Consider the following 25,381-nt stretch of genomic DNA (forward strand, 5'->3'; position numbering starts at 1 on the left):
ATCTCAGACCTTGATCATGACGGTCTTGGCAGTCCCCTGTTCCCCGATGAGCAGCACGGCTTTGCCCTGTTTCATGATGGTCTGCATCAGGAAGTCTGTCCTCACATTGTCCACGTTGGGCACCAGGATAGATGAGTAGTCCGGGACAGAGTCTGTGGGATACTTGTACTCTGGCACCTAGAGGTGACGTCATCATGCAGAGAGAGAGAGTATGGATTAGTGGAGTGATTGCTTGATCAATTAACAGCAACAGCACAAACCATACCTTCTTGGACCAGTGCTCCCACTGGCCACGTTCATTGACCATGAATTCAAAGATGGTCTGGTCTCCTTGGGTCTGGGGCAGGTCCAGAGTGGCAGGGTGGGCCTGTAAGAAGGCCTCCATTTTGGATCTGTCCTCCAGCTCCAGCAGAGCCCCCACTGACCACATGACAGCAAACACAAAGAGCCGTGATAAGTCCCCCTGAGCCTGCTTCTCCTCCACCGCAGGAAGTAGACCCTGGAAAAAGGTTCCACATTGAGCTTTGCCTTTGAAGTACGTTTGATATGTTCAACATTTCAGCCATTGGGGTGGACATGTCTATTGAATGCAATGTTATTGTCATAATAGAATGTGGGAGGTATTATGACTAGTTCAGTTTAATTAAAATTACATATACACTGCTCAAAAAAATAAAGGAAACACTAATATAACACATCCTAGATCTGAATGAATGAAATAATCTTATTAAATACTTTTTTCTTTACATAGTTGAATGTGCTGACAACAAAAATCACACAAAAATTATCAATGGAAATCAAATTTATCAACCCATGGAGGTCTGGATTTGGAGTCACCCTCAAAATTAAAGTGGAAAACCACACTACAGGCTGATCCAACTTTGATGTAATGTCCTTAAAACAAGTCAAAATGAGGCTCAGTAGTGTGTGTGGCCTCCACGTGCCTGTATGACCTCCCTACAACGCCTGGGCATGCTCCTGATGAGGTGGCGGATGGTCTCCTGAGGGATCTCCTCCCAGACCTGGACTAAAGCATCCGGAGCGAGACATGATGTCCCAGATGTGCTCAATTGGATTCAGGTCTGGGGAACGGGCGGGCCAGTCCATAGCATCAATGCCTTCCTCTTGCAGGAACTGCTGACACACTCCAGCCACATGAGGTCTAGCATTGTCTTGCATTAGGAGGAACCCAGGGCCAACCGCACCAGCATATGGTCTCACAAGGGGTCTGAGGAGCTCATCTCGGTACCTAATGGCAGTCAGGCTAACTCTGGCGAGCACATGGATGGCTGTGCGGCCCCCCAAAGAAATGCCACCCCACACCATGACTGACCCACCGCCAAACCGGTCATGCTGGAGGATGTTGCAGGCAGCAGAACGTTCTCCACGGCGTCTCCAGACTCTGTCACGTCTGTCACGTGCTCAGTGTGAACCTGCTTTCATCTGTGAAGAGCACAGGGCGCCAGTGGCAAATTTGCCAATCTTGGTGTTCTCTGGCAAATGCCAAACGTCCTGCACGGTGTTGGGCTGTAAGCACAACCCCCACCTGTGGACGTCGGGCCCTCATACCACCCTCATGGAGTCTGTTTCTGACCGTTTGAGCAGACACATGCACATTTGTGGCCTGCTGGAGGTCATTTTGCAGGGCTCTGGCAGTGCTCCTCCTGCTCCTCCTTGCACAAAGGCGGTGGTAGCAGTCCTGCTGCTGGGTTGTTGCCCTCCTACGGCCTCCTCCACGTCTCCTGATGTACTGGCCTGTCTCCTGGTAGCGCCTCCATGCTCTGGACACTACGCTGACAGACACAGCAAACCTTCTTGCCACAGCTCGCATTGATGTGCCATCCTGGATGAGCTGCACTACCTGAGCCACTTGTGTGGGTTGTAGACTCCGTCTCATGCTACCACTAGAGTGAAAGCACCGCCAGCATTCAAAAGTGACCAAAACATCAGCCAGGAAGCATAGGAACTGAGAAGTGGTCTGTGGTCACCACCTGCAAAACCAGTCCTTTATTGGGGGTGTCTTGCTAATTGCCTATAATTTCCACCTGTTGTCTATTCCATTTGCACAACAGCATGTGACATTTATTGTCAATCAGTGTTGCTTCCTAAGTGGACAGTTCGATTTCACAGAAGTGTGATTGACTTGGAGTTACATTGTGTTGTTTAAGTGTTCGCTTTATTTTTCTGAGCAGTGTATTTCTAAGAATAAATAGGTAAAACATTTGAATTTCAAGTGTGCCTTTTACAGGAATTCAGTGCGGCTATTCTGCTTACCTGCAGAAGGTCAATGGTCTGCTTGATGTACATACACTCCAGGGTGGGCATTTTGGGAGACACAGCAGTGAAGACAAAGTTGATCAAATCCTGTACAGGGCATAAGGTAGAGACTCCACAGATTCAGGAAGACCACGGAGGATTATTCTCATGGGAACAAAGATCAGCAAAGTGTGTGTGTGTGTGTATGTGTATGCCTCCATACTGCATGTGTTTGTGCCTCTTTCTGTGTTTGATCCTACAGTAGGGAAAGAGAATGGAGGTACAGTATGATATTCAGACAGACCTGGAAAACACTATGGAAGCAGCCCAGGAGCACCTCTGCCTGCTGTGATGGCACCCTGTGGAGCCAGGCCTGAAGGATAGGCTTCCAGTCCAGCACAGAGGAACTCATGAACACCATGCCGTTGCGGGACACTGTGGCCGGGGAGGCGTTGTCGATGTTGTGGGGCTCAAACACCACCTTACAGTTAGGCGCCATAGGGATGCGGTCGCCGTTAGCCAGGGTCAGGGTCTTGTTGTCGTCCAGGACCGAGTTGAGGTTTTCAATCCAGATGGCGTCCACAGGGCCGTCCAGTACGATCCAGATGTGCTCCCCCTTGGGAAGAGAAACAGTTCAATAGAATAAAAATGAGAACTAGTATGACAACTGTCTGGCTTAGATAGTCATAACTCATAACTCATTGTGAGGGGCCTAATTGGAGGAGCCTAATGGGAGGGATATGTAACCTGAAAACTAGCTGTTATTGGCAGAGGAGGGCAAACTCTCTTTGTTATTGGTCTATTAACTTATTGGTGACATCACCAGGCGGTCCAAAACCCCACCCATGCAAACAAGCTGAAATTTCAGGCAGTCTTTTCAAACAGCTCTTACACTAAAAGGGCATTATCATAATTTTCACTGTATTATTCCAAGCTCATAGTGTGGACATATATATATATATAACACAGGAAAATCACGTTTTTGACTGCACTTCCCCTTTAACTTCCCAGTACACCTAACTACAGTGAGCACCAAAAGTATTGGGACAGTGACACATTTGTGCATCACTCATCATTATTCACAGTTCATTCAGGATTATCTATAATCATGGTAGCATCCACATTAATGTAGAACTGTTTAGAAACATATTATATTCTTATTTACAATAAAAGTGACTCCAAAATGAGACAATACATTATGTACCATTCATTTCTATTGGGCACAAAATAATCTGAAAGCCAAACAAAACAAACAGCAAATGTATCCAAAATATTTGTAGAGTCACAAGCTTGATGTACTCATTGCGTGCTATAAATATGGGACCAAATACATAACTTTTTACTACTTTAATACACAGAAGTAAATTTGTCCCAATACTTTTGGTCCCCTAAAATGGGAGGACTATGAACAAAAAGTGCTTTAATTTCTAAACGGTTCACCCGATGTGGATGAAAATACCCTAAAATTAAAGCTGACCGTCTGCACTTTACCCTCATAGTCATTGTATCATTTCAAACCCAAAGTGCTGGAGTACAGAGCCAAAACAGCAAACAATGTGTCACTGTCCCAATACTTTTGGAGCTTACTGTAACTAGTACAGCCTACCGAAGGCACTACCCTTCCATCCCAACTCTATTGACCTTGCTGACCTTCTTGGCTTTGAGCGTTTTCCTCCACAGGGTTGAGAAGACCCCATCAGTCCAGTCGTTGGTGGCCACATCCAGGGTACCAAACATCTGGGATGCAGTAATGGCCTTGGGGTTCATCCTCATCTCTCGGTGAGGGGTGCCACAGTCCGACATGGCCCTCATCAGTGTGTGGATGCACGTGGTCTTCCCAGCTCCGCTGGGGCCTAGCGTCATCATACCTACAGGCGAGAGATTGAGATCAACACAGAATGAGAGAAAGAGAAGAGGCTGTGGCCTGCAGAGAAATATCAGTGTGTAGAGCAAACGGTTCACACTAGTTTGCACCACCTGCTATAACAGCTTATGGCACGTGTTATGACATGCACTTGTCTGATGCATGCTTTACAATAGAGGGCTGTGGTATTGTAGGGATAGCCAGCTCCAGTCCGGGAGGACCATAAAATGCCTGGCTTTTATTATTTCCTCCTAATCAGAGACTGATTTAGACCTGGGACACCAGGTGAGTGCAATTAACTACCTGGTAGAAGAAGAAAAAAGTAGAATGTTTTTGGCCCTCCAGGACCGGAGTTGCCGAACCCTGTAGTGAAGGATCACGGACCGTGGTGAACACCAAACCATCGCCATTACAGCTTTAAAACAGAAGGTTCCAGTGCACGTTGACTGACCGTGGCGAACACCAAACCATCTCCATTACAGCTTTAAAACAGAAGGTTCCAGTGCACGTTGACTGACCGTGGCGAACACCAAACCTTCTCCATTACAGCTTTAAAACAGAAGGTTCCAGTGCACGTTGACTGACCGTGGTGAACACCAAACCATCTCCATTACAGCTTTAAAACAGAAGGTTCCAGTGCACGTTGACTGACCGTGGCGAACACCAAACCATCTCCATTACAGCTTTAAAACAGAAGGTTCCAGTGCACGTTGACTGACCGTGGCGAACACCAAACCATCTCCATTACAGCTTTAAAACAGAAGGTTCCAGTGCACGTTGACTGACCGTGGTGAACACCAAACCATCTCCATTACAGCTTTAAAACAGAAGGTTCCAGTGCACGTTGACTGACCGTGGTGAACACCAAACCATCTCCATTACAGCTTTAAAACAGAAGGTTCCAGTGCACGTTGACTGACCGTGGTGAACACCAAACCATCTCCATTACAGCTTTAAAACAGAAGGTTCCAGTGCACGTTGACTGACCGTGGTGAACACCAAACCATCTCCATTACAGCTTTAAAACAGAAGGTTCCAGTGCATGTTGACTGACCGTGGTGAACACCAAACCATCTCCATTACAGCTTTAAAACAGAAGGTTCCAGTGCACGTTGACTGACCGTGGTGAACACCAAACCATCTCCATTACAGCTTTAAAACAGAAGGTTCCAGTGCACGTTGACTGACCGTGGCGAACACCAAACCTCCTCCATTACAGCTTTAAAACAGAAGGTTCCAGTGCACGTTGACTGACCGTGGTGAACACCAAACCATCTCAATTACAGCTTTAAAACAGAAGGTTCCAGTGCACGTTGACTGACCGTGGTGAACACCAAACCATCTCCATTACAGCTTTAAAACAGAAGGTTCCAGTGCATGTTGACTGACCGTGGTGAACACCAAACCATCTCCATTACAGCTTTAAAACAGAAGGTTCCAGTGCACGTTGACTGACCGTGGCGAACCCGCTGGGTCTCGTAGAGCTGCACCAGTTTGAGGACCCATGGCTGGTGAGGGATGAGGCCAGCCTGATGGGTCTGGGTGTGGATGGCAGCCTCCAGGTCGGGGTAGCCTGCCTTGTCCAGAATGATCCCAGGGAACAGGTCGTTGATCAGGCTCATGAACAGAGGCTCATCCTCATCCACCTGGTCAGAGACATAGCGATTTTGTTTATTTGTTTTACCATAAAAATAATTTAATGTGAATTCATAAAAGCAAATGCAGATACTTTTAGTTTCAGTGTGAAGAATAAAAGTTAAGTACCACTTGGATTGTAGGGTAGAAGAAAAATGGACTTTACCAGTTTGGAGAGGTTCATGTCGCGCAGCACCCGCATCACTACCGTTTTCTCTGGCTCAGTGGGGTTGGACCTCTTCACTGAACCCAGTGTCCTCAACACTGACAGTATGTTCCTTAGCCCAAAGTCATAGTGGACCTTGAAGAGAATGTGAGAGGAGACATTTATAATCAATTTGACTGGTGACCAAATTCTTGATGAGAATGATTACAAGTGTGTACTGTGTATGATGCTACTGTGACCTTTTGACCTTGATGTTACCTGCTTGGAGAGCTGCTCTTCACACAGCTTGTACAGGGTGTAGAACTTGCGGCTGAGGACTTGGTTGTCACGGAAACCGGCGCTGGCTAACTTCACCCTCATGATGATGGCTCTGTCTGGAACCATCATGGCCACCGTACGGAACTGGATCTTCAGGTTCTCTGGAAGCTCCTGGCGGCCAGCATATCCAGGGTTCTGCCGTTTGAGAAGAACAGTAGAACAGGGATAATAGGGGCCATAACATTGACAATTTACTCAAGAAGGGATGAGGTTTGAGGGATGAGGGTTGAGGGATGAGGTTTGAGGGATGAGGTGTGAGGCATGAGGTTTGAGGCTGTCTTAAAATGTAAACCATACTAAATAATATCTAGTAAATCTTCCTTTCACAGTTGGTATTTGAACCTTGCATGCACGTGGCACAATGTTAGTGAAAATGTGAAATGTGCTATTTTCTCACCATGGTTAGGAAGATGCCAAACTCTCTGTCCATTTCCACCAAGTCCCCGTCCGTGAAGATAAACTGTGTCTTCTTGTTCTTTTTGGATTGCAACACTATATATATCTGCTGGGCTGCTACTGACAGGACAGGGAGCTCGATGCGGTTGAACTCATCGAAGCAGCCCCATGCTCCTGACTGAGCCAAACCTGCAGACAACGTTTACTCTCCGTTTATACCTTTTATGTACTCTGCATAATTCCTTATGGTATGGTGGTTATTTTTGGAAAATGTTTCATTTAAAAGGGCCCGTAGTGTACATATGTCTTTGTGACACATTATGTAAAACCCTCATAACCCCTTTATGTGTGTCAGAGCAACATTCATAACAATGTTTTATGAGTATAGACAGATCATATTTAGCTTTGATTAATTGTCAAGGCAGAGACTTTTCCATGTTATCTCCCTATGGACAAGCTTCATTACCTTTATAGATTCGTCCTAGCCCTCTGTAGTCCATCTGGTCGGAGCAGTTGAAGACGACAACATACTTCCCCAGGCAACGGCCCATGTCTTTGGTGGTCTCGGTCTTACCTGTACCAGCCGGCCCTGCCGGGGCCCCTCCCATACTCATACCCAGAGCTTGGGACAGGGTGATGTAACACCTAGAGAAGAGGAGACCTAACATGTCAGTCATCATTGTGCTGATGATAGCTTAGTTGTTGCACAAAACTCATAGTTGCAATTGGATAAGATCTTTTCAGCCGTATTGTCTGCACCGGTATGGATTACAGTAGATATCATAGAGCTGGTTTCCCAGAGATTTATCCTGAATCATCGTGGAATATGCTTTTTTGTCCAGCACTAAACTGAATCTGTACTTGGGAAATTTGCCCATAATATGTCCCAGTAAAACAATAACACTATAATACAAGATGGAGTTTCATAGTAGATTAAACAACATTAGTGTAATTGTTAATGACCTGTCAGTGAGAGGGGTGATGACCAGTCTGTCGGTACAGCCCAGATACTCGTTGCAGTAGCCAAACTCCACGTCAGTGATCTGGATTATACATCTGTCCTTGTCCTCGATGAAGTAGAAGCGGGATTGCTTCTGCCACTCAAAGTCTGATGTCGATCGGATGTTCATTCGCACCTGAGTGATATTGGGATGTGGATTTAGTCATGGATTAGTTTTATATAGTCTAACCTGATGGAGACTCATGCAAAGCCTTATAAGATACCTTATGAAATGCCCAATGGATATTCTAGAGGTTGTTAATGAAACATTTGACTCCTTTCTTACTGAAGAAGAGGTTGTATAAATGTTGCAGTGAATTTGGTATTCAGTAAAAAAAAAAAAAAGAGATGGTATTCCATATCTTACTATTGCGGGGCTTTTGCAAAAAATACTATAAGGCTTCTAAGATAATTAATTAATCAGCTTGTATGTGGTTGGGGAAAGGTCCTCTCAAAAATGTGTAGGGTTCTTTGAAAAACTGAAAAAAGGAATGCTTACCAGGTCGTCGAATATGTCTTTCTGATGCACATGGATGGTGATCAGAGTCTCGTACTTGGTGCGTTCGTTCCTGCTCAAGTCTCGAGTGGTCATATCAATCAGCTCATTCAGGATATCCCCGAATTTCTGATTGGTAGTTTGCATGATCTGTGCCATCAAGTCAAGAAGTAAGAAGAAGACACAAAAGAGATTATTCAACAATGTATCTACACAATCACATTTTATAAATAAAGCTACTTCTTGTCTAGAGGTGAATATTCCCTTTTCAGGTACAGTATAACCACATTCTACAGTATATAGTATACAGTATACAGATTGTTACCTTTTTGTCTCCCTTGCTGAGCCTCAGGGCTTCCTCTGCATCCCTGGTCCAGATCATCTGGATGCCCAGCAGACCCACCTGGGCTGGGAACACAGACTGGAACTCCATCAGCTTTAGTCCTGCGTCACTGATGGACATGTGAGCCTGCCGGATAATGCAATGGATGGTCTTCCTCACTCTGTCCAGCAAGAGCCCCAGCCAGGCTTCCACATTTCCCTATCGGACACCATCAGAGGACAATGTTTAGTACTGGATCTGGGCCTCATGATAAGTCTAACAGTAAACATATGAAACAGATGGATGATCAGGAATCAAAGCAGAATGGTTTTTTATTATGGGTATAAGAAACTTTCATTTTGTATTGAAACGTATTCGAACACCAATGCTAAATGTGAGTCCAGCATTGAGGAGCATTGCCTTCAACTCAGCAGTGTGTACAGTAGGTTAAGTGTACCTGAGCCAAAACAGGTTCGGATAAATCTACTGTCTCTCCCTCCTGGGACTGGAAGCTTAGGATCTGGTCATAGTTCTTCTCATGGAAAACCACACAGTTCACATTGTCGAAAAGACTCAGCAGATGAGCCTGTACCCAAAGGAGAAGACAAGATACCATGTTACAGAGGTATCATTTGTGATAACGACAAATTATAGAACTTCACATTTCATTGAGTTTGATTGCAGTCAAAAAGACATCATGCAGAATGCACAGTTACACATTGAGACAATAGTTAAAACACCAAGCAATTAATACATATACACCACATGGCCAAAAGTATGTGGACACACCTTCAAATTAGTGGATTCGGCTATTTCAGCTACACCCGTTGCTGACAGTTGTATAAAATCGAGCACACAACCATACAATCTCCATAGACAAACATTGGCAGAAGAATGGCCTGTACTGAAGAGCTCAGTGACGTTCACACACGCGCAATGCCAAGCGTTGGCTGGAGTAGTGTAAAGCTCGCCGCCATTGGACTCTGGAGCAGTGGAAACGCGTTCTTTGGAGTGATGAATCACGGTTCACCATCTGGCAGTCTGACGGCCGAATCTGGGTTTGGCAGATGCCAGGAGAACGCTACCTGCCCCAATGCATAGTGCCAACTTTAAAGTGTGTTGGAGGAGGAATAATGGTCTGGGGCTGTTTTTCATGGTTCGGGCTAGGTCCCTTAGTTCCAGTGAAGGGAAATCGTAACGCTACAGCATACAATTACATTCTAGACGATTCTGTGCTTCCAACTTAGTGGCAACAGTTTGGGGAAGGCCCTTTCCTGTTTCAGCATGACAATGCACAGAGTGAGGTCCATACAGAATTTTTTTTTGGGAGATCGGTGTGGAAGAACTTGACTTGCCAGCACAGAGCCCTGACCTCAACCCCATCGAACACCATTGGGATGAATTGGAACGCCGACTGCGAGCCAGACCTAATCGCCCAACATCAGTGCCCGACCTCACTAATGCTATTGTGGCTGGATGGAAGCAAGTCCCCACAGCAATGTTCCATCATCTAGTGGAAAGCCTTCCCAGAAGAGTGGAGGCTGTTACATCAGCAAAGGGGGGACCAAGTCCATATTAATGCCCATGATTTTGGAATGAGATGTTCAACAAGCAGAGGTCCACATACTTTTGGCATGGTAGTGCATCTATGGTAACTATGGCCATACCAGACATGGAGAAACAGTAGAAAAAAATATGTTGCCCTAACATCAGTCCAGTACCTGTATGGTGTGGGAGTCCGAGGCCTGTCCCAGGACCTCCAGTAGAGCAGGGTCGGAGACAAAGAAGAACCGAGGGAACACCAGCCTCTTCTTCTCCAGGTAGCCGCTCAGAGACTTCTGACACACCTCCAGCTGCTCCAGAAGATGGGGCAACAGCTGGCTGAGGGTCTCGTCCCCCACACAGCACTGCACCACACCTGTCACCTCGTGGGCACGCTGCATGATCTTCTGCCAGGACTTGTCGATGTTCTGGAACCTCTTGGCTTCCTATATGGGACAAATTTAGTGGCCATATACTTACTTGAGTAGCCTGGAATCCACACTAAATTGAAATTGAATCCACATTCAAGTTAAACAATAGTGAATCAACAGGTAAACAGAGCATGGTTCAGTTTGGTCAAACCTGAGGCAGCTGCTTAGCGATATCCCCTCCGACAAATACGGCCTCCAGGTAGATCCACAGATTCTGAACCGTCAGCCATTTCTCTATGACCTCAGTGGTATTAGACAGCTTCAGCACCCACTGCTGGATGGAAGGCTTGAATGGGGCATTATACCTGGGAAAGTAGATTGATAATAATAATGTGGGTGCTTATATTTGTCCTATTCCACACATGTACAGTGTGTATTAATACATGTGTGAATTGGAAATGTGTTTTTTTGCATATCCCACTCTCCCTGAGACACCCTTGGAGAGTGGGGGCATGGCCAGGGTCTGCCATTATCAACGGCGACCTTGGAGCAATTAGGGTTAAATGCCTTGCTCAAGGGCACAGACAGATTTTTCACCTTGTCAGGTCAGGGATTCGAAATAGCGACCTTTCGGTTTCTGGCCCAATTCTCAAACCGCTACGCTACCTACCACTCTACAGCTAGGCTACCTGCCACCATCGACAACTATCGACAACTATCTGTATGGTCATCTAGAAGAGAACATTGAATTTAATGCTGAATTAATGCCTAATTACTACTATTGTGGTACCTTGGTTTGAAACCCAGTCGATCAAATCAGACATGAGGATGTGGTGGTACCTACCGGTTGCCCATGAGTGAGGCCAGCACCATAAGACTGTCCTCCATGAGGGCCACCTTCTCTGCAGTGTCAGTACCCTTCAGTAGCAGTTCCCCCCGGTTCCTGAAGGGGGCAAAGGTGAGCGTGTGGCTGCTCCACTCGGCCACCACGTCTTTCAGTTTGGCCTCAATGTCCCTCTCCTTCACGGCGCTGATGCACACATCCTGTCCAGATAAATACAGCACGCCTAATTCTATTTTAAAAGTATATTGTTTGCCCATTTTGGTGAGGTGATTTGGTGACATGGTACCTCAACATCCTCTTTGTATTTGAGCAGTGGTGCCTCCATGATGTTTCTGAGGGCAAAGCTCTCCGACTCCACCTCAAAGATGTGACCTGTGAGGTCACTGAGGCGGCTCCAATGCCTGGACATCATCGCCTGAAAGGGAGAGGGGAGAAAAGGGACAAGCGTCAGGAAAAACAATATGCAAATGGTGAGTTTTAGATGATCAAATGAAAGGTAATGTTTCACCTTGTTAGCCATCATGTAAAGTAGGGGGCACGTCTCGTTGAAGTCATCGATCGTCTTCTTCAGGTCACTAAAGGCTTGCCACTCCTTCAGCGCCTTGGGAAGTTTCCGGATTCTTATGGAAAGTAGAAAAATAGATTAGTCAGCAACTAAATTTAAACTGTTATCTATCGTTTAAATTATTTGCCAATACAGCATATTGACATATGTATATCACAGTCCATGGGATTCTACCTGTTCTGGAAATCCTGCAGTTCATTGTTGATCTTGTCTACGTTTAGGTCAGCCCATTGGATATCGTAGTAACCAGTGACGCTTTCAGTGACAGAGTTGTAGAGAGTGTAAAGTTTCAACAAAAGACCCAGCTCTCTTTTAATTCTCTGAAGATCCGGATATTCTGTTAATGACAGATATTAGCCATATTAGCCTAATCCTGAATTCCAATTATTCTCAATGACAAATCTCCATTGAAAGTGTTTTTAAGTCTAAGGATATGTATGTATAATATGGGTCCAGGAAACAGTGTATTTCAATGTGGATATGAACGTGAGAATAGTCACCGTTAACTGAGAGGCCGAATAGCTCCTCCCCTCCAGAGTAGGTAACATATTTTCTCCACAGCTCATTGAACTGGGCCTGGAAGCTCTGCAGTCTGTCGCTGGCTTCATCTGGAGTCAACCCCTCAACTCCAGGGCCACTTGATGAACATAAAGCATATGGATTATAGGAATCTATCAACTATTGACCAAAATGTCTGAATGGAAAAGATAACTGTATTCTACCTTTTGTCATAATCTGAGTAGTAGGTCTGGACAGAGTTCTGGAAGGTCTCCACCCTTGACAGTAGGTCTGCCTTCATGGCAGGTTGAATCTTCACCAGGGTAGTTTGGGTTTCCATCACCTTTTGATGGACATTGTTTTGGTTTCAGATACTGAGCACAGCTCAAACAGAGATGGAAGAGGAAGCGAGACATCTAAATCGCTCCTTTTTTTCTGGTTCATATACAGTTAATGAACTAAGCAGACCAGACCAAGCTGCTAATGCATTGGTGCCTATAGGAGAGCTACCCCTTAAAGGTCCAATGCAGCCATTTTTATCTCAATATCAAATAATTTCTGGGTAACAATTAAATACCTTACTGTGATTGTTTTCAATTAAAATTGTCAAAAAGAAACAAAAATAACTTCTTAGCAAAGAGACATTTCTCAAGCAAGAATTTTGCTAGGACTGCCTGGGAGTGGTCTGAGTGGGGAGGGGGAAACTGAAAACTAGCTGTTATTGGCAGAGAGGTTTGGAACTCTTTCTTTTTAGTCTAACTAATTTACTGCCTGGTGATGTCACCAGGCAGGCCAAAACTCCATCCCACCAAAAGAGGCTGAAATTTCAGGCGGTCTTTTCAAACACCTCTTACACTAAAAGCGCATTATCATAATTTTCACAATTTCACAGTATTATTTCAACCTCATGGTGTGGAAATATATATAAAACACAGGAAAATCATGTTTTTGAATGCACTGGGCCTTTAAGCAGACCAGAACTGTGACATTTTTTAAAAATGGTAAAAGGCCTTCATTTATCCACCATCTTTGGCTCACACTTGAGAGAGAGCAGGAAGGGATGTTCATCACATACTCAGTGGTTTGCTGCCCTCTACTGCCACATGTACAGAATACATGTCTTGGTTGGTTGCAACAACTACTACAGTCGATGTATGTGAGTCTTAAACTTTATCATATTCCTGAGACATTTTCTTATATTTTGCCTCAGTAGGTTACAAGATGATTGACCACCCATGCAGAGCATCAGAAACCACACTACACACAGGACAAGTAAATCTAGGAACAATATATTGTCAGGCGAGAAAATGTAATGTGAAATACAGTTTATGACAGGTTTAATTTTCCACCCACCAGTGCATTGAGGTTACTCCAGGCGTACGTCAGCCCGTCCACCTTCTCTGCGTTCCCGTCACTGAAGATCAACTCGTGGCGGTTGAGTAGGGCAAACGACTCCTCCACGGGGCCGATGGTGGCATCTATCCGGATCTCTGCCTCTCTGACCTCTCGGAGAGAGGCCATGGCTCCCCTAACGTCCTCCAGGTCTTCGATAGGCCTCTGGAGCCTCTTGGTCAGGCCGTCCACAAAGGAGTAGATGTCGGCCATGTCGGCTGAGGCCTGGCTGTTCAGCGCAGCTCCGAAGGCCCGTTTCCAGGCACGGCACTCCTGGGTCAGGGAGAGCTTGAGGTGGTCTGTGTGGAACAGGACTGAACCCACAGTGCAGGATGCTGGCAAGTCTTCAATCTGAGCTTCCAGTTTCTGCAGAGGTAAGCAAGTAACACATCAAACAGATCAAATCTAATGACAACCATCCAATATGTAAAACAATGAGTGAATGTCACTAACAGAGTAGGAGGAAATCTGAGTGCTGAACGCTGGGAGGGATGGACTGGTCTCCAGGAAGGTTTTCACTTCCTCCTCTGGGTCCTGGGGAGAACAATACGAGTCATGTTATATCGATCCGGACGGTCAAATCATATCAAATCATTGTATACAGTACATCAATTCATCCACATTGTCTCTCTCTCTCTTTCACTCTTGGCTTCGTACATCCTGGATCTGGTAGAACTTGAATACTAATGGATCATTCAAAGATGATGGCACCAGCATTCTCTCATGTATCGCTAACATTTCCAGCCCAGCAGACCTGATTCCACAGGGTGGAGAAGTGATGGAACTCCTGCAGCACGTCCCCGGCCTCGGTCCTGAGGGAGGACACGATGGAACCCAGCTGGATGACGGCCTTGGTGACGTCCTTGTGCTCGGCCAGCTGCCGGTCCAGGGGCTTGAGAACCAGCTGCTTGGTCAGGGGGCCGTCGTCCCCAGCGTCCCTCACTGCAGCCTGCTCTGCCTGGGGAGTGACACAGGGAAAGACCCCAATTTGGATCACTACTTACATTCAATTTTTGAACAATATTTAAGGTAGGAATAATTATAAGAAAAAAATATGATAGTAATACCATTCAGGAATCTTTTGTTTATTTATTTTATTTATTTATTTCATCTTTATTTAACCAGATAAGTCAATTGAGAACCAATTCTCATTTACAATAATGACCTGGCCAACAGTGAACAGGACAACACACTAAAAATAAATAAAACACACTATACGGAGGAAAGGTACAAATTCATCAAATATACAACAATAAGAAATATTCACAGTGGGTTAGAGCAGAAAAGTCCAAGGCAACACAGCAGACGTAATAATCAGCAGGTACATTGACCAGATAGCAAGCATACCTGAAGCTGCTTGTGATGTAGATGGGAAAATGTCCATAGTGGGATGTCTGTAGCCATTGACAGCACAATGCTCACAACTTTGTTGACAGTATTCTGTGAGACAGCAAGGGAGAAAGACAGAGGAAAATGCCACCATGCAATGTGATTTATCAGTGGAAAAGAATTGAATATTGAATAGATAGAAATAAACACACTAATGTGTATATTCATAACATAAAATAGACAATGAAAAGAACCCTGCTCCCTGACTTAAACTAGGACATTATATATATATCATCTTTCCTATCCAATTTACCAACAAACTTTGATTTTGGAGTGAACTATTTCTTTGAAGGAGTACCTGGATGTCCTCCAGACTAGGCTTGAGGACGATGTTGGGAATGGCCAGCTGAATAGAGGCCTTGAAGAGAGGAACCTGGACCTGTGGTCGACTCAGGTACGAGGACGACTGGTACTTGGAACTCGCCACATGAAGCCTTCGCCTCAGAGAATCAAGGGATGACCTTGTAGCTATGAAAGTGTAAATGATTATAGGAAAACATACGTCAGTTTAGGGCGGTTTTGATACTCAGTCATAAAACTACTAACTATTATTGCCAATGTGTATTGTTTTCATTAAATTGTTGCGTTTGAATTAATGTCTTGGTTTGATTGATTAAAACGAAGTTGATCCCAACCCCAATGACCTAACATAGGTCAAAGGTCAATCAGAAATCTCACCTTTGACCAGGGCCTCTGTGTTCCTCTGGCACAGCTGAGCCATCAGGTTGTAAAAGCAACAGGCTAGACACGACTGGCAACGTGTCTTCTGTTTAGCATCCGGGTGTAGACACTGGAGAGACCCCTGGATTGGGGCGTTACACAAAGGCTCTATCATTGTTGACAGGTGTAGTTGTGCGTTTATTGCTAATGTAACAGAGGTGGTTTCTTGAACCACACTTGTGTGAAAAGTAACTTTGTCCCGAGACCTGAAAACTTGCACTGCTCCCCGAGTCAGTCATACTAACCCACCTCTAGGTTGACTGTTTCTGCTGGCGTCATCCTCTTTTTCAGTTCCTCAATCATCTCGTGCATAGACATTTCCACTTGCTTACTTTGGCTGCAGTGAAATCAAGATAAACAGTGAAACTGAGCAAACCTTTCAAAAAAAGCGTTCCAGTTTTAGCTTTTTCAAAATAGCTTTTAAACATTTGACATTTTAGTCATTTAGCAGCCGCTCTTATCCAGAACGACTTACAGTTAGTATGAAGTAAATATGAAGTACACATGGACAGCACACTAAAGAAGAATGGTACGCAATCAATGTTATACAATTTTTTAAACATTACATAACAGATTTCACAACACACTAAGTGTTGCAAGTCCATATCAAGCCATGTAATGACACTAAGATTTCACATATTGGAGGAACCTAACATAGGCGTATTTGACCTTTCTGTATGATTTGTAGAGCTCAGTCAGCACTTACATGCTCAGTGCCTGCCCAGCAGACTTCACAGTGTCCTCAGCTTGGCTCTGAAAGTTTTGGGATGAAACAGGCATATCCTCGGGCAGCACCAGCAGGGCAGTGGACGACATGGCCTGTAGGACCCTCTCGATGCGACACTCCAGTGTATCCATGGCAACCTTTGCAACTTGCTCCACTTCTTGCAGTACTCCATATACATTCTCTATGACTACAAGAAAAGGACAGTCTGTTTGGTTAAGTCTATGAATATTACTGAATGAACACAATCACTGATTCAATGCTTTCAATCCAGCCCTGCAGTAACACACCTGATTCAGATATTTAACCCAATCATAATCCTCATTATGGGTTATGATTAGCTGAATCAGGTGTATTACTTCAGGGTTGGAACCAAAGCCTGCACATATACTGTACAACCATCCCCAGGACTGGAATAGGAGAACCCCATCCAATTTCACCAGAAAACTAGAGTGTTTCTCTCACATCTGTTGGTGTTGAGTGATGTCCAGGAGAGAGTGGTGAGCCCTTGGGAGAGCGAGCTCTCCACGCGGCTGATGAAGGGCTGCATCAGGGGGAGGAGAAGGGGAGGAATCCTGGATAAGACTGCTTCAAAGTCCTGCAGCATTTCCTGTAGCCTGGGACAAAGGGAGTTCACTCTTAAAACATCCTCTATGATACCAAGGACATTTTTGCCTCAACTGTTGTAGAAAATAGACATGTATCGTACATTACACCCATAGTCAACACCTGGTCACCAAACCTGGTCCTGGGGAGCTACAGCGTGTTCTGGTTTAGTTCAACACTTGATTATTAACACTTGATTACTGAAACACTTGATTCAATCAATAATATATCACCTGTTTTGATGGGCCTTCAGCTCGACTTCTTTGGCACACATATTCAGGATCACCGTTGGGACGGCGATGCCAAGCTTATGCATGCACTTAGCCTCATGCAGCACCTCCAGGACCAAGGGGTCAAGGTTAACATATATCTCCTGGGCAGGGAAGAATCACAATATTGAAGGGTGAGTTAACAGAGAGAAATCGAAAGGTAGCCTAGCGGTTAAGAGTGTTGGGCCAGTAACGGAAAGGTTGCGGGTTCGATTCCACAAGCCAACTAGGTGAAAAATCTGTCGATGTGCCCTTGAGCAAGGCACTTAACAGTAATTGCTCCTGTAAGTCACTCAGGATAAGAGCATCTGCTAAATGACAAAATTTGCACAACACACGCATATATAATGTAGCATTTATGAAAAAATTACGCAAGGTGTTGCTTAGTTCTATAGCTGTGGCCTCTAAGTAAAAGGCAATTTCCTGAATATAATGTCAACATTAGTGGCACTTTGGAATGGGCAGAACCTTTGTTTCTGGGTCTCTGACGAGCAGCGATGCGTTCAAGCCGTGACGGCCCATCTCCACGGCTTGGCTCCAGCCTCTGTGGTACAGGAGCTCGTACTCAAGGAGAACGGCAGCCATCTTGTTATAGCTTCTGATCACCTTCCTCATCTCAGGGGTCTGACAGACAAACAGAAAAGCATGAGTTTCTGTACCAATATCTACACTAGCATACTACTCAGAATGAAGCAATGTATTGGGCATTCTAAATATAATGATAGTATTTTTTGGGGACCATACAAATTAGGTACTGTAGATGTCACATTTCATTGATGTCACATTACATTTCATTTCCTTTGATTTGTTTCCCACACAAAAGTATGAATTCAGAAGACAGAAAGTTGTAAAATTGTCAACCCAAAGAATCACATTTACCTAATTTAGGGTTACAAATTAAACAAAACAATTGAGGAAATGTTATTGAAATTGGAAAACACTACCTGTAGAATGTCCATTTTGTTTTTCAGGACAGACATAGGTAACTCAATCTTTCGGAATAGTTGCCGCGACCACATAATCTTCCCTGCAACCTGCCAGAGAGAGAAGCATTTTAAAACCTATGAAGACCAAAAAGACCCTTGACATTCTGTATAATAATATAATAATATGCCATTTAGCAGACGCTTTAATCCAAAGCGATTTACAGTCATGTGCGCATACATTTTTACGTATGGGTGGTCCCGGGGATCGAACCCACTACCCTGGCGTTACAAGCGCCATGCTCTACCAATTGAGCTACAGAGGACCACGTATGTGCTGTGTTCTTCACACTGTATTTGTTTGTATGACTTAAATGTCTGAAAAGAGATAAATGCATTAGATCAGGGCTCTCCAACCCTGTTCCTGGAGAGCTACCCTCCTGTAGGTTTTCACTCCAACCCCGGTTGTATCTAACCGGATTCATCTCATTAACCAGCTAATTATTAGAATCAGATGTGCTAGATTAGGGATGGAGTGAAAACCTACAGGACTGTAGCTCTCCAGGAACAGGGTGGAGAGCCCTGCATTACATCCTCTTTCATACACGCTTTGACATTTACACCACTGTCACCACACATCAAATTTAACTGAGGAAGTGCTGCATAGCTCTATGGGCAGCCAGCAAATGTGTGAAATGTATTTTGCAGTAACCACAGAGGCCTGAGTACAGTATACTATAAGCAAAACAGTGAATATGTAAATTGTAGATTGGAAGAAAAAAACATAATTCATCATGCTTTCATCATGAAATACTACCAATTTGCTCTGTGCAGCACATTTAAGAAAAGTTGGACTACATGGACTCACAGGAGGCATGTTTCGAGGAATGGGAGGGTTGTCCTTCTGCTTTTGATAGAGCTTCCTGACAAGCTCCAGGTCTCGGCTATAGCGCTGCAGTACTGCCATGTATTTGTCTGTGAGGTCCAGCTGCTTACCGACGCCATTCTCAAACTTAGAGAGGAGGTCAAGCATTCGCTCAGTCTAATGGTAGAGAAAGAATTCAGTGAAGTGAAAGGCGATGAATCATCATAGAAACATGCTGTACATTTTGAGATGAGTTGGTACCCTTAGATGTCAGAGAGACTTTTATATCAGTGAGAACTCACAGTTAGTGACTGCTCAAACCAGGTCACTAGCAATGACTGGAGAGACTGGAAGAGGCCTTGGATCTGGAACTTGAACTCTGTGTAGTCACCATCAAACTGAGCAAAGAGGAGGATCAGTAGCATTCAAACAATTCAGAGACAAACTCAATACAACGTTTTTGATCAACTTAAAACCCTCATAGAAACCATTATATTACCATTTCATGGAGTTAAGGCAGTTGTACGCCAGATTGATCAATTAGCATTATAGTCTGTTTTAAAACCACCACTTCATCATACATTTGATATTAAGGACTCAATCATGGACATTCTCACTAACAACTGTAGCTGTTATGGGATCCAATAACTTAGGTGGCTAATTGTGGTGTGTGTTTTCTGACTGGCTGCTTGCGCTGCTATTATTTGTTGCCTCTATCTGTCCGTTTGTCTATTCAGTAGTGCTATGCTGCTTGAATTGTGGTCTGACACTTTGTCGTTTTCCCTCGTGCTGTTGTCTGCCCTTAACATTGTTTGTGCCATGGTGTTTTTTGTTGCCATAGGACTCTCTTCATGTAGTGCGGCGATGTCTCTTGTCGTGATGTGCTATGCTTCCATTCTCTGTCTGGTGATGTATCTGTACTGTTGCCATCTGTCTTCCGTCTGTGTTTTATTTTTTATCCCCGCCCCCTGCCCCACAGGAGGCTTTATGCCTCTTGCCAGGCCATCATTGTAAATAAAAAAAAATTCTTAATTGACCTGCCTGGTAAAATATAGGTAAAATAAATTAATAGAATAGTACCTCTAACTTGCGGTGGTCAAGCACATTGTAGGTCTTGGACTTGGTGGTGGTCACAATGGTCTGATAGCGAACAAAGATCTTCTCGATCCCCTCCACTTTCATGTGCTGCAGAGATGCGAGGTCCTCCAAAATGGAGGCCATGTCTGCAATCTTCTCCAGTCGCTTGCAGAATGTGTCGAATTTGCCGAAAATGTAATTCTCACTGCAGTGACACCGATTAAGTGTTTATTTGAGGTGCGCTCAATTCATTTTTTTTTTACTTTCTGAACTATTTCATTGGTAAAAATATGTTTTACATGTAATTGAGAATAGGAAAAGATAAGCATATGTAATTGACCCGGGTCTAATTTATCCAGCTAGCCTAGTTTTTAGTTTTGTTTACCTGAACTCAAACTGCTTGTCATTGGGGTTGTCCCGAAGCTTCTCCCGCACCCTCTGGAAGCACAGCTGATACTCCTGGTTCAGCTGTGTGCATTCTCTGATCCTCCTCAACATCTCGTTTCTGAGTGGAGACATGCCATAGACTTCCTTCAATAACACTGTTTCATATGCTAACAAATAAAGCATAGAAATCCATCCGAAGTGTGAATAATATAATTATATTTATTTCGCAATAGTTGCTTGGCACAGTTGTAGGTTTACTTTAGCACCATTTTTGAAAAAACATAACCTCACAATCTTCACCATAATTGTTGATTAGTTGGAAGCAAAAATGTAAAATTAACTGCTTTCATTTGAATGTCCTCCAGAATAGACAAATGTACTTATGAATGAAGCAACATCTTTCAGAGTAGAGTTGTCCTGAAATATGTGCATAGTACTGCAGTTTACAGAGTCTTTGAGTTGGAAAGCAGGGCCACTTTCAGCAAGAAGTTATTGGGTGACTTATAATATTGCTTGCATACCATGACTGTGCAGAAAGATTGCCTACATCCCTACTTCGATCTCAGAGGCTTACTTACTTTACGGAAATAGGTTGAAACGGTTTTATAGCTGCAGTTTGTTATTTTGCTAAATAAATCAATATTTTCCATTCAGAGTTTCATTTGTCACACATGGTGATCGATTAATATGGGGTAAATGTATGTGTATAATGTGGAATAATTATGGCATACAGTATATATATATATACTGTATGTCATATATATATATACTGTATGCCATATATATATATATATATATATATATATATATATACACACACACACTACCGTTCAAAAGTCTGGGGTCACTTAGAAATGTCCTTGTTTTCGAAAGAAAAGCAATTTTTTTGTCCATTAAAATAACATCAAATTGATCAGAAATACAGTGTAAACATTGTTAATGTTGTAAATGGCTATTGTAGCTGGAAACGGCTGATTTTTAATGGAATATCTACAAAGGCGTACAGAGGCCCATTATCAGCAACCATCAGTCCTGTGTTCCAATGGCACGTTGTGTTTGCTAATCCAAGTTTATCATTTTAAAAGGCTCATTGATCATTAGAAACCCCTTTTGCAATTATGTTAGCACAGCTGAAAACTGTTGTGCTGATTAAAGAAGCAATAAAACTGGCCTTCTTGAGACTAGTTGAGTATCTGGAGCATCAGCAATTGTGGGTTCGATTCCAGGCTCAAAATGTCCAGAAACAAAGAACTTTCTTCTGAAACTCGTCAGTCTATTCTTGTTGTGAGAAATTAAGGCTATTCCATGCGAGAAATTGCCAAGTAACTGAAGATCTCATACAACGCTGTGTACTAATCTCTTCACAGAACAGTGCAAACTGGCTCTAACCAGAATAGAAAGAGGAGTGGGAGTCCCCGGTGCACAACTGAGCAAGAGGACTGTCTAGTTTGAGAAACAGACGCCTCACAGGTCCTCAACTGGCAACTTCATTAAATAGTACCCGCAAAACACCAGTCTCAACGTCAACAGTGAAGAGGCGACTCCGGGATGCTGACCTTCTAGGCAGAGTTGCAAAGAAAAAGCCATATCTCAGACTGGCCAATAAAAAGAAAAGATTAAGATGGGCAGTCTGAGATATGGCTTTTTCTTTGCAGCTTATTTACATAATACTTATGTAAATAAGGTATTTCTGTTTTTTATTTTTAATAAATTTGCAAACAATTCAAAAATCTGTTCTCAGTTTGTCATTATGGGGTATTGTGTGTAGATTGATGAGGGAAAACATGTAATTTAATCCATTTTAGAATAAGGCTGTAACGTAACAAAATGTGCAAAAAGTCAAGGAGTCTGAATAGTTTCCGAATGCACTGTAAAAGTTTACTTCAGCAGTCCAGAACAATTGCAGAGCATCATTGATTTTGGACCAGCTGATTTTGGACCAGGATGAAAGCCAGCTGTGTGGCTCATATGGTAAGAGTGTGCTGCTAGCAATGCCTAGGTTGTGGGTTAAATTCCTGCAGTGATCACATATATTATTATTTCTGGATAAATACCTGTTGTGATCCCAGACCTTGGCCACGTCCTGGCATAGGTAGGCCTTGCAGGTTGTAATCATCTGATTGGTGACCTTGACAAAGAGAGAGGTCATTCTCTCTGAGGTGTTGTAGTACTGGGAGATGCTGTGGATCATACGGATGCTGTTCATCAGGCTGGGGATGTGTTCCAACATGCTCGTCTAGAAGAGGTAATACACAGTGACTTGTCTTGTCTAATTGGTCGTACACATCGTACATATACAGGTGCAGTGTTTTAACATTGTCGTCTTATATCTTATGTCAGTTTGTGGCATGGACAGTTTCAAGGATTTGCATATACAGTGGGGAGAACAAGTATTTGATACACTGCCAATTTTGCAGGTTTTCCTACTTACAAAGCATGTGGAGGTCTGTAATTTTTATCATAGGTACACTTCAACTGTGAGACACGGAATCTAAAACTAAAATCCAGAAAATCACATTGTATGATTTTTAAGTAATTAATTTGCATTTTATTGCATGACATAAGTATTTGATACATCAGAAAAGAGATCATATGTTTCCTGTAGGTCTTGACCAGGTTAGCACACACTGCAGCAGGGATTTTGGCCCACTCCTCCATACAGACCTTCTCCAGATCCTTCAGGTTTCGGGGCTGTCGCTGGGAAATACGGACTTTCAGCTCCCTCCAAAGATGTTCTATTGGGTTCAGGTCTGGAGACTGGCAAGGCCACTCCAGGACCTTGAGATGCTTCTTACGGAGCCACTTCTTAGTTGCCCTGGCTGTGTGTTTCGGGTCGTTGTCATGCTGGAAGACCCAGCCACGACCCATCTTCAATGCTCTTACTGAGGGAAGGAGGTTGTTGGCCAAGATCTCTCGATACATGGCCCCATCCATCCTCCCCTCAATACGGTGCAGTCGTCCTGTCCCCTTTGCAGAAAAGCATCCCCAAAGAATGATGTTTCCACCTCCATGCTTCACGGTTGGGATGGTGTTCTTGGGGTTGTACTCATCCTTCTTCTTCCTCCAAACACGGCGAGTGGAGTTTAGACCAAAAGCTCTATTTTTGTCTCATCAGACCACATGACCTTCTCCCATTCCTCCTCTGGATCATCCAGATGGTCATTGGCAAACTTCAGACGGGCCTGGACATGCGCTGGCTTGAGCAGGGGGACCTTGCGTGCGCTGCAGGATTTTAATCCATGATGGCGTAGTGTGTTACTAATGGTTTTCTTTGAGACTGTGGTCCCAGCTCTCTTCAGGTCATTGACCAGGTCCTGCCATGTAGTTCTGGGCTGATCCCTCACCTTCCTCATGATCATTGATGCCCCACGAGGTGAGATCTGGCATGGAGCCCCAAACCGAGGGTGATTGACTGTCATCTTGAACTTCTTCCATTTTCTAATAATTGCGCCAACAGTTGTTGCCTTCTCACCAAGCTGCTTGCCTATTGTCCTGTAGCCCATCCCAGCCTTGTGCAGGTCTACAATTTTATCCCTGATGTCCTTACACAGCTCTCTGGTCTTGGCCATTGTGGAGAGGTTGGAGTCTGTTTGATTGAGTGTGTGGACAGGTGTCTTTTATACAGGTAACGAGTTCAAACAGGTGCAGTTAAGACAGGTAATGAGTGGAGAAGAAGAGGGCTTCTTAAAGAAAAACTAACAGGTCTGTGAGAGCCGGAATTCTTACTGGTTGGTAGGTGATCAAATACTTATGTCATGCAATAAAATGCAAATTATTTACTTAAAAATCATACAATGTGATTTTCTGGATTTTTGTTTTAGATTCCGTCTCTCACAGTTTAAGTGTACCTATGATAAAAATTACAGACCTCTACATGCTTTGTAAGTAGGAAAACCTGCAAAATCGGCAGTGTATCAAATACTTGTTATCCCCACTGTAAATGTACATGAATTTAGGCTTTGAGGACTGTTTGCATTTCGCAAAAGCATTAATCCTAATGCTAAAGTCAAAAGCATTCGAATTTCTAGTCTTATAATATTATTTGGCATCATTTTCATCAATCTAGTGCATATTTCCACCCACCCTGATAACATTGAAAAACAGCTTTAATCTCAAGGCCATTAGACTGTTAAATAGCTATCCCTAGCCGGCCTCCACCCAGTACCCTGCCCTGAACTTAGTCACTGTCACTAGCCAGCTACCACCCGGTTACTCATCCCTGCACCTTAGAGGCTGCTGCCCTATGTACATAGACATGGAACACTGGTCACTTTAATAATGAAACACCGGTCACTTTAATAATGTTTACATTCTGTTTTACCCATTTCATATGTATATACTGTATTCTAGTCAAGGCCAGCCTATGTAACTATTGCTATACATATACTATTCTTTTTTTATTATAATGTATATTTTTTACCCCTTTTTCTCTCCAATTTCGTGATTATGACCTTGTCTCATCGCTGCAACTCTCCAACGGGCTCGGGAGAGGCGAAGGTCGAGTCATGCGTCCTCCGAAACATGACCCGCCAAGCCGCGCTTCTTAACACCTGCTCGCTTAACCCGGAAGCCAGCTGCACCAATGTGTCGGAGGAAACACTGTTCAACTGACGACCAAAGTCAGCCTGCAGAAGCCCGGCCCACCACAAAGAGTCGCTAGAGCACGATGAGCCAAGTAAAGCCCCCTCAGCCAAACCCTCCCCTAACCCGGACGACGCTGGGCCAATTATGCGCCGCCCTATGGGACTTCCGGGCT

At 44.0% G+C, this 25,381-nt stretch overlaps 1 protein-coding gene across 1 annotated transcript in view; it reads right to left on the reverse strand.

Moving 5' to 3' along the window:
• dnah5l (dynein, axonemal, heavy chain 5 like) overlaps window positions 1-17,895 on the reverse strand; it is a 40,223-nt gene extending 22,328 nt beyond the window's left edge. The window contains exons 1-32 of the mRNA XM_045221546.1: window positions 17,842-17,895; window positions 17,338-17,477; window positions 16,964-17,115; window positions 16,481-16,688; window positions 16,024-16,111; window positions 15,733-15,856; window positions 15,353-15,522; window positions 14,420-14,623; window positions 14,119-14,199; window positions 13,627-14,031; window positions 12,498-12,616; window positions 12,276-12,412; window positions 11,950-12,112; window positions 11,719-11,830; window positions 11,497-11,625; window positions 11,211-11,410; window positions 10,578-10,731; window positions 10,175-10,441; window positions 8,911-9,039; window positions 8,457-8,672; window positions 8,135-8,281; window positions 7,599-7,771; window positions 7,102-7,280; window positions 6,637-6,824; window positions 6,180-6,374; window positions 5,922-6,056; window positions 5,577-5,766; window positions 3,907-4,124; window positions 2,561-2,872; window positions 2,275-2,364; window positions 266-499; window positions 10-177 (exon numbers count right to left, since the gene is read on the reverse strand). Coding sequence (XP_045077481.1) covers window positions 10-177; window positions 266-499; window positions 2,275-2,364; window positions 2,561-2,872; window positions 3,907-4,124; window positions 5,577-5,766; window positions 5,922-6,056; window positions 6,180-6,374; window positions 6,637-6,824; window positions 7,102-7,280; window positions 7,599-7,771; window positions 8,135-8,281; window positions 8,457-8,672; window positions 8,911-9,039; window positions 10,175-10,441; window positions 10,578-10,731; window positions 11,211-11,410; window positions 11,497-11,625; window positions 11,719-11,830; window positions 11,950-12,112; window positions 12,276-12,412; window positions 12,498-12,616; window positions 13,627-14,031; window positions 14,119-14,199; window positions 14,420-14,623; window positions 15,353-15,522; window positions 15,733-15,856; window positions 16,024-16,111; window positions 16,481-16,688; window positions 16,964-17,115; window positions 17,338-17,477; window positions 17,842-17,895 — 5,481 coding nt within the window. The remainder of the gene's footprint in view (window positions 1-9; window positions 178-265; window positions 500-2,274; window positions 2,365-2,560; window positions 2,873-3,906; window positions 4,125-5,576; window positions 5,767-5,921; window positions 6,057-6,179; window positions 6,375-6,636; window positions 6,825-7,101; window positions 7,281-7,598; window positions 7,772-8,134; window positions 8,282-8,456; window positions 8,673-8,910; window positions 9,040-10,174; window positions 10,442-10,577; window positions 10,732-11,210; window positions 11,411-11,496; window positions 11,626-11,718; window positions 11,831-11,949; window positions 12,113-12,275; window positions 12,413-12,497; window positions 12,617-13,626; window positions 14,032-14,118; window positions 14,200-14,419; window positions 14,624-15,352; window positions 15,523-15,732; window positions 15,857-16,023; window positions 16,112-16,480; window positions 16,689-16,963; window positions 17,116-17,337; window positions 17,478-17,841) is intronic.
• Between the last annotated feature and the right edge of the window lie 7,486 nt (window positions 17,896-25,381).

This window comes from Coregonus clupeaformis, chromosome 7 (genome assembly GCF_020615455.1).
Source record: "Coregonus clupeaformis isolate EN_2021a chromosome 7, ASM2061545v1, whole genome shotgun sequence".
Lineage (NCBI taxonomy): Eukaryota > Metazoa > Chordata > Actinopteri > Salmoniformes > Salmonidae > Coregonus > Coregonus clupeaformis.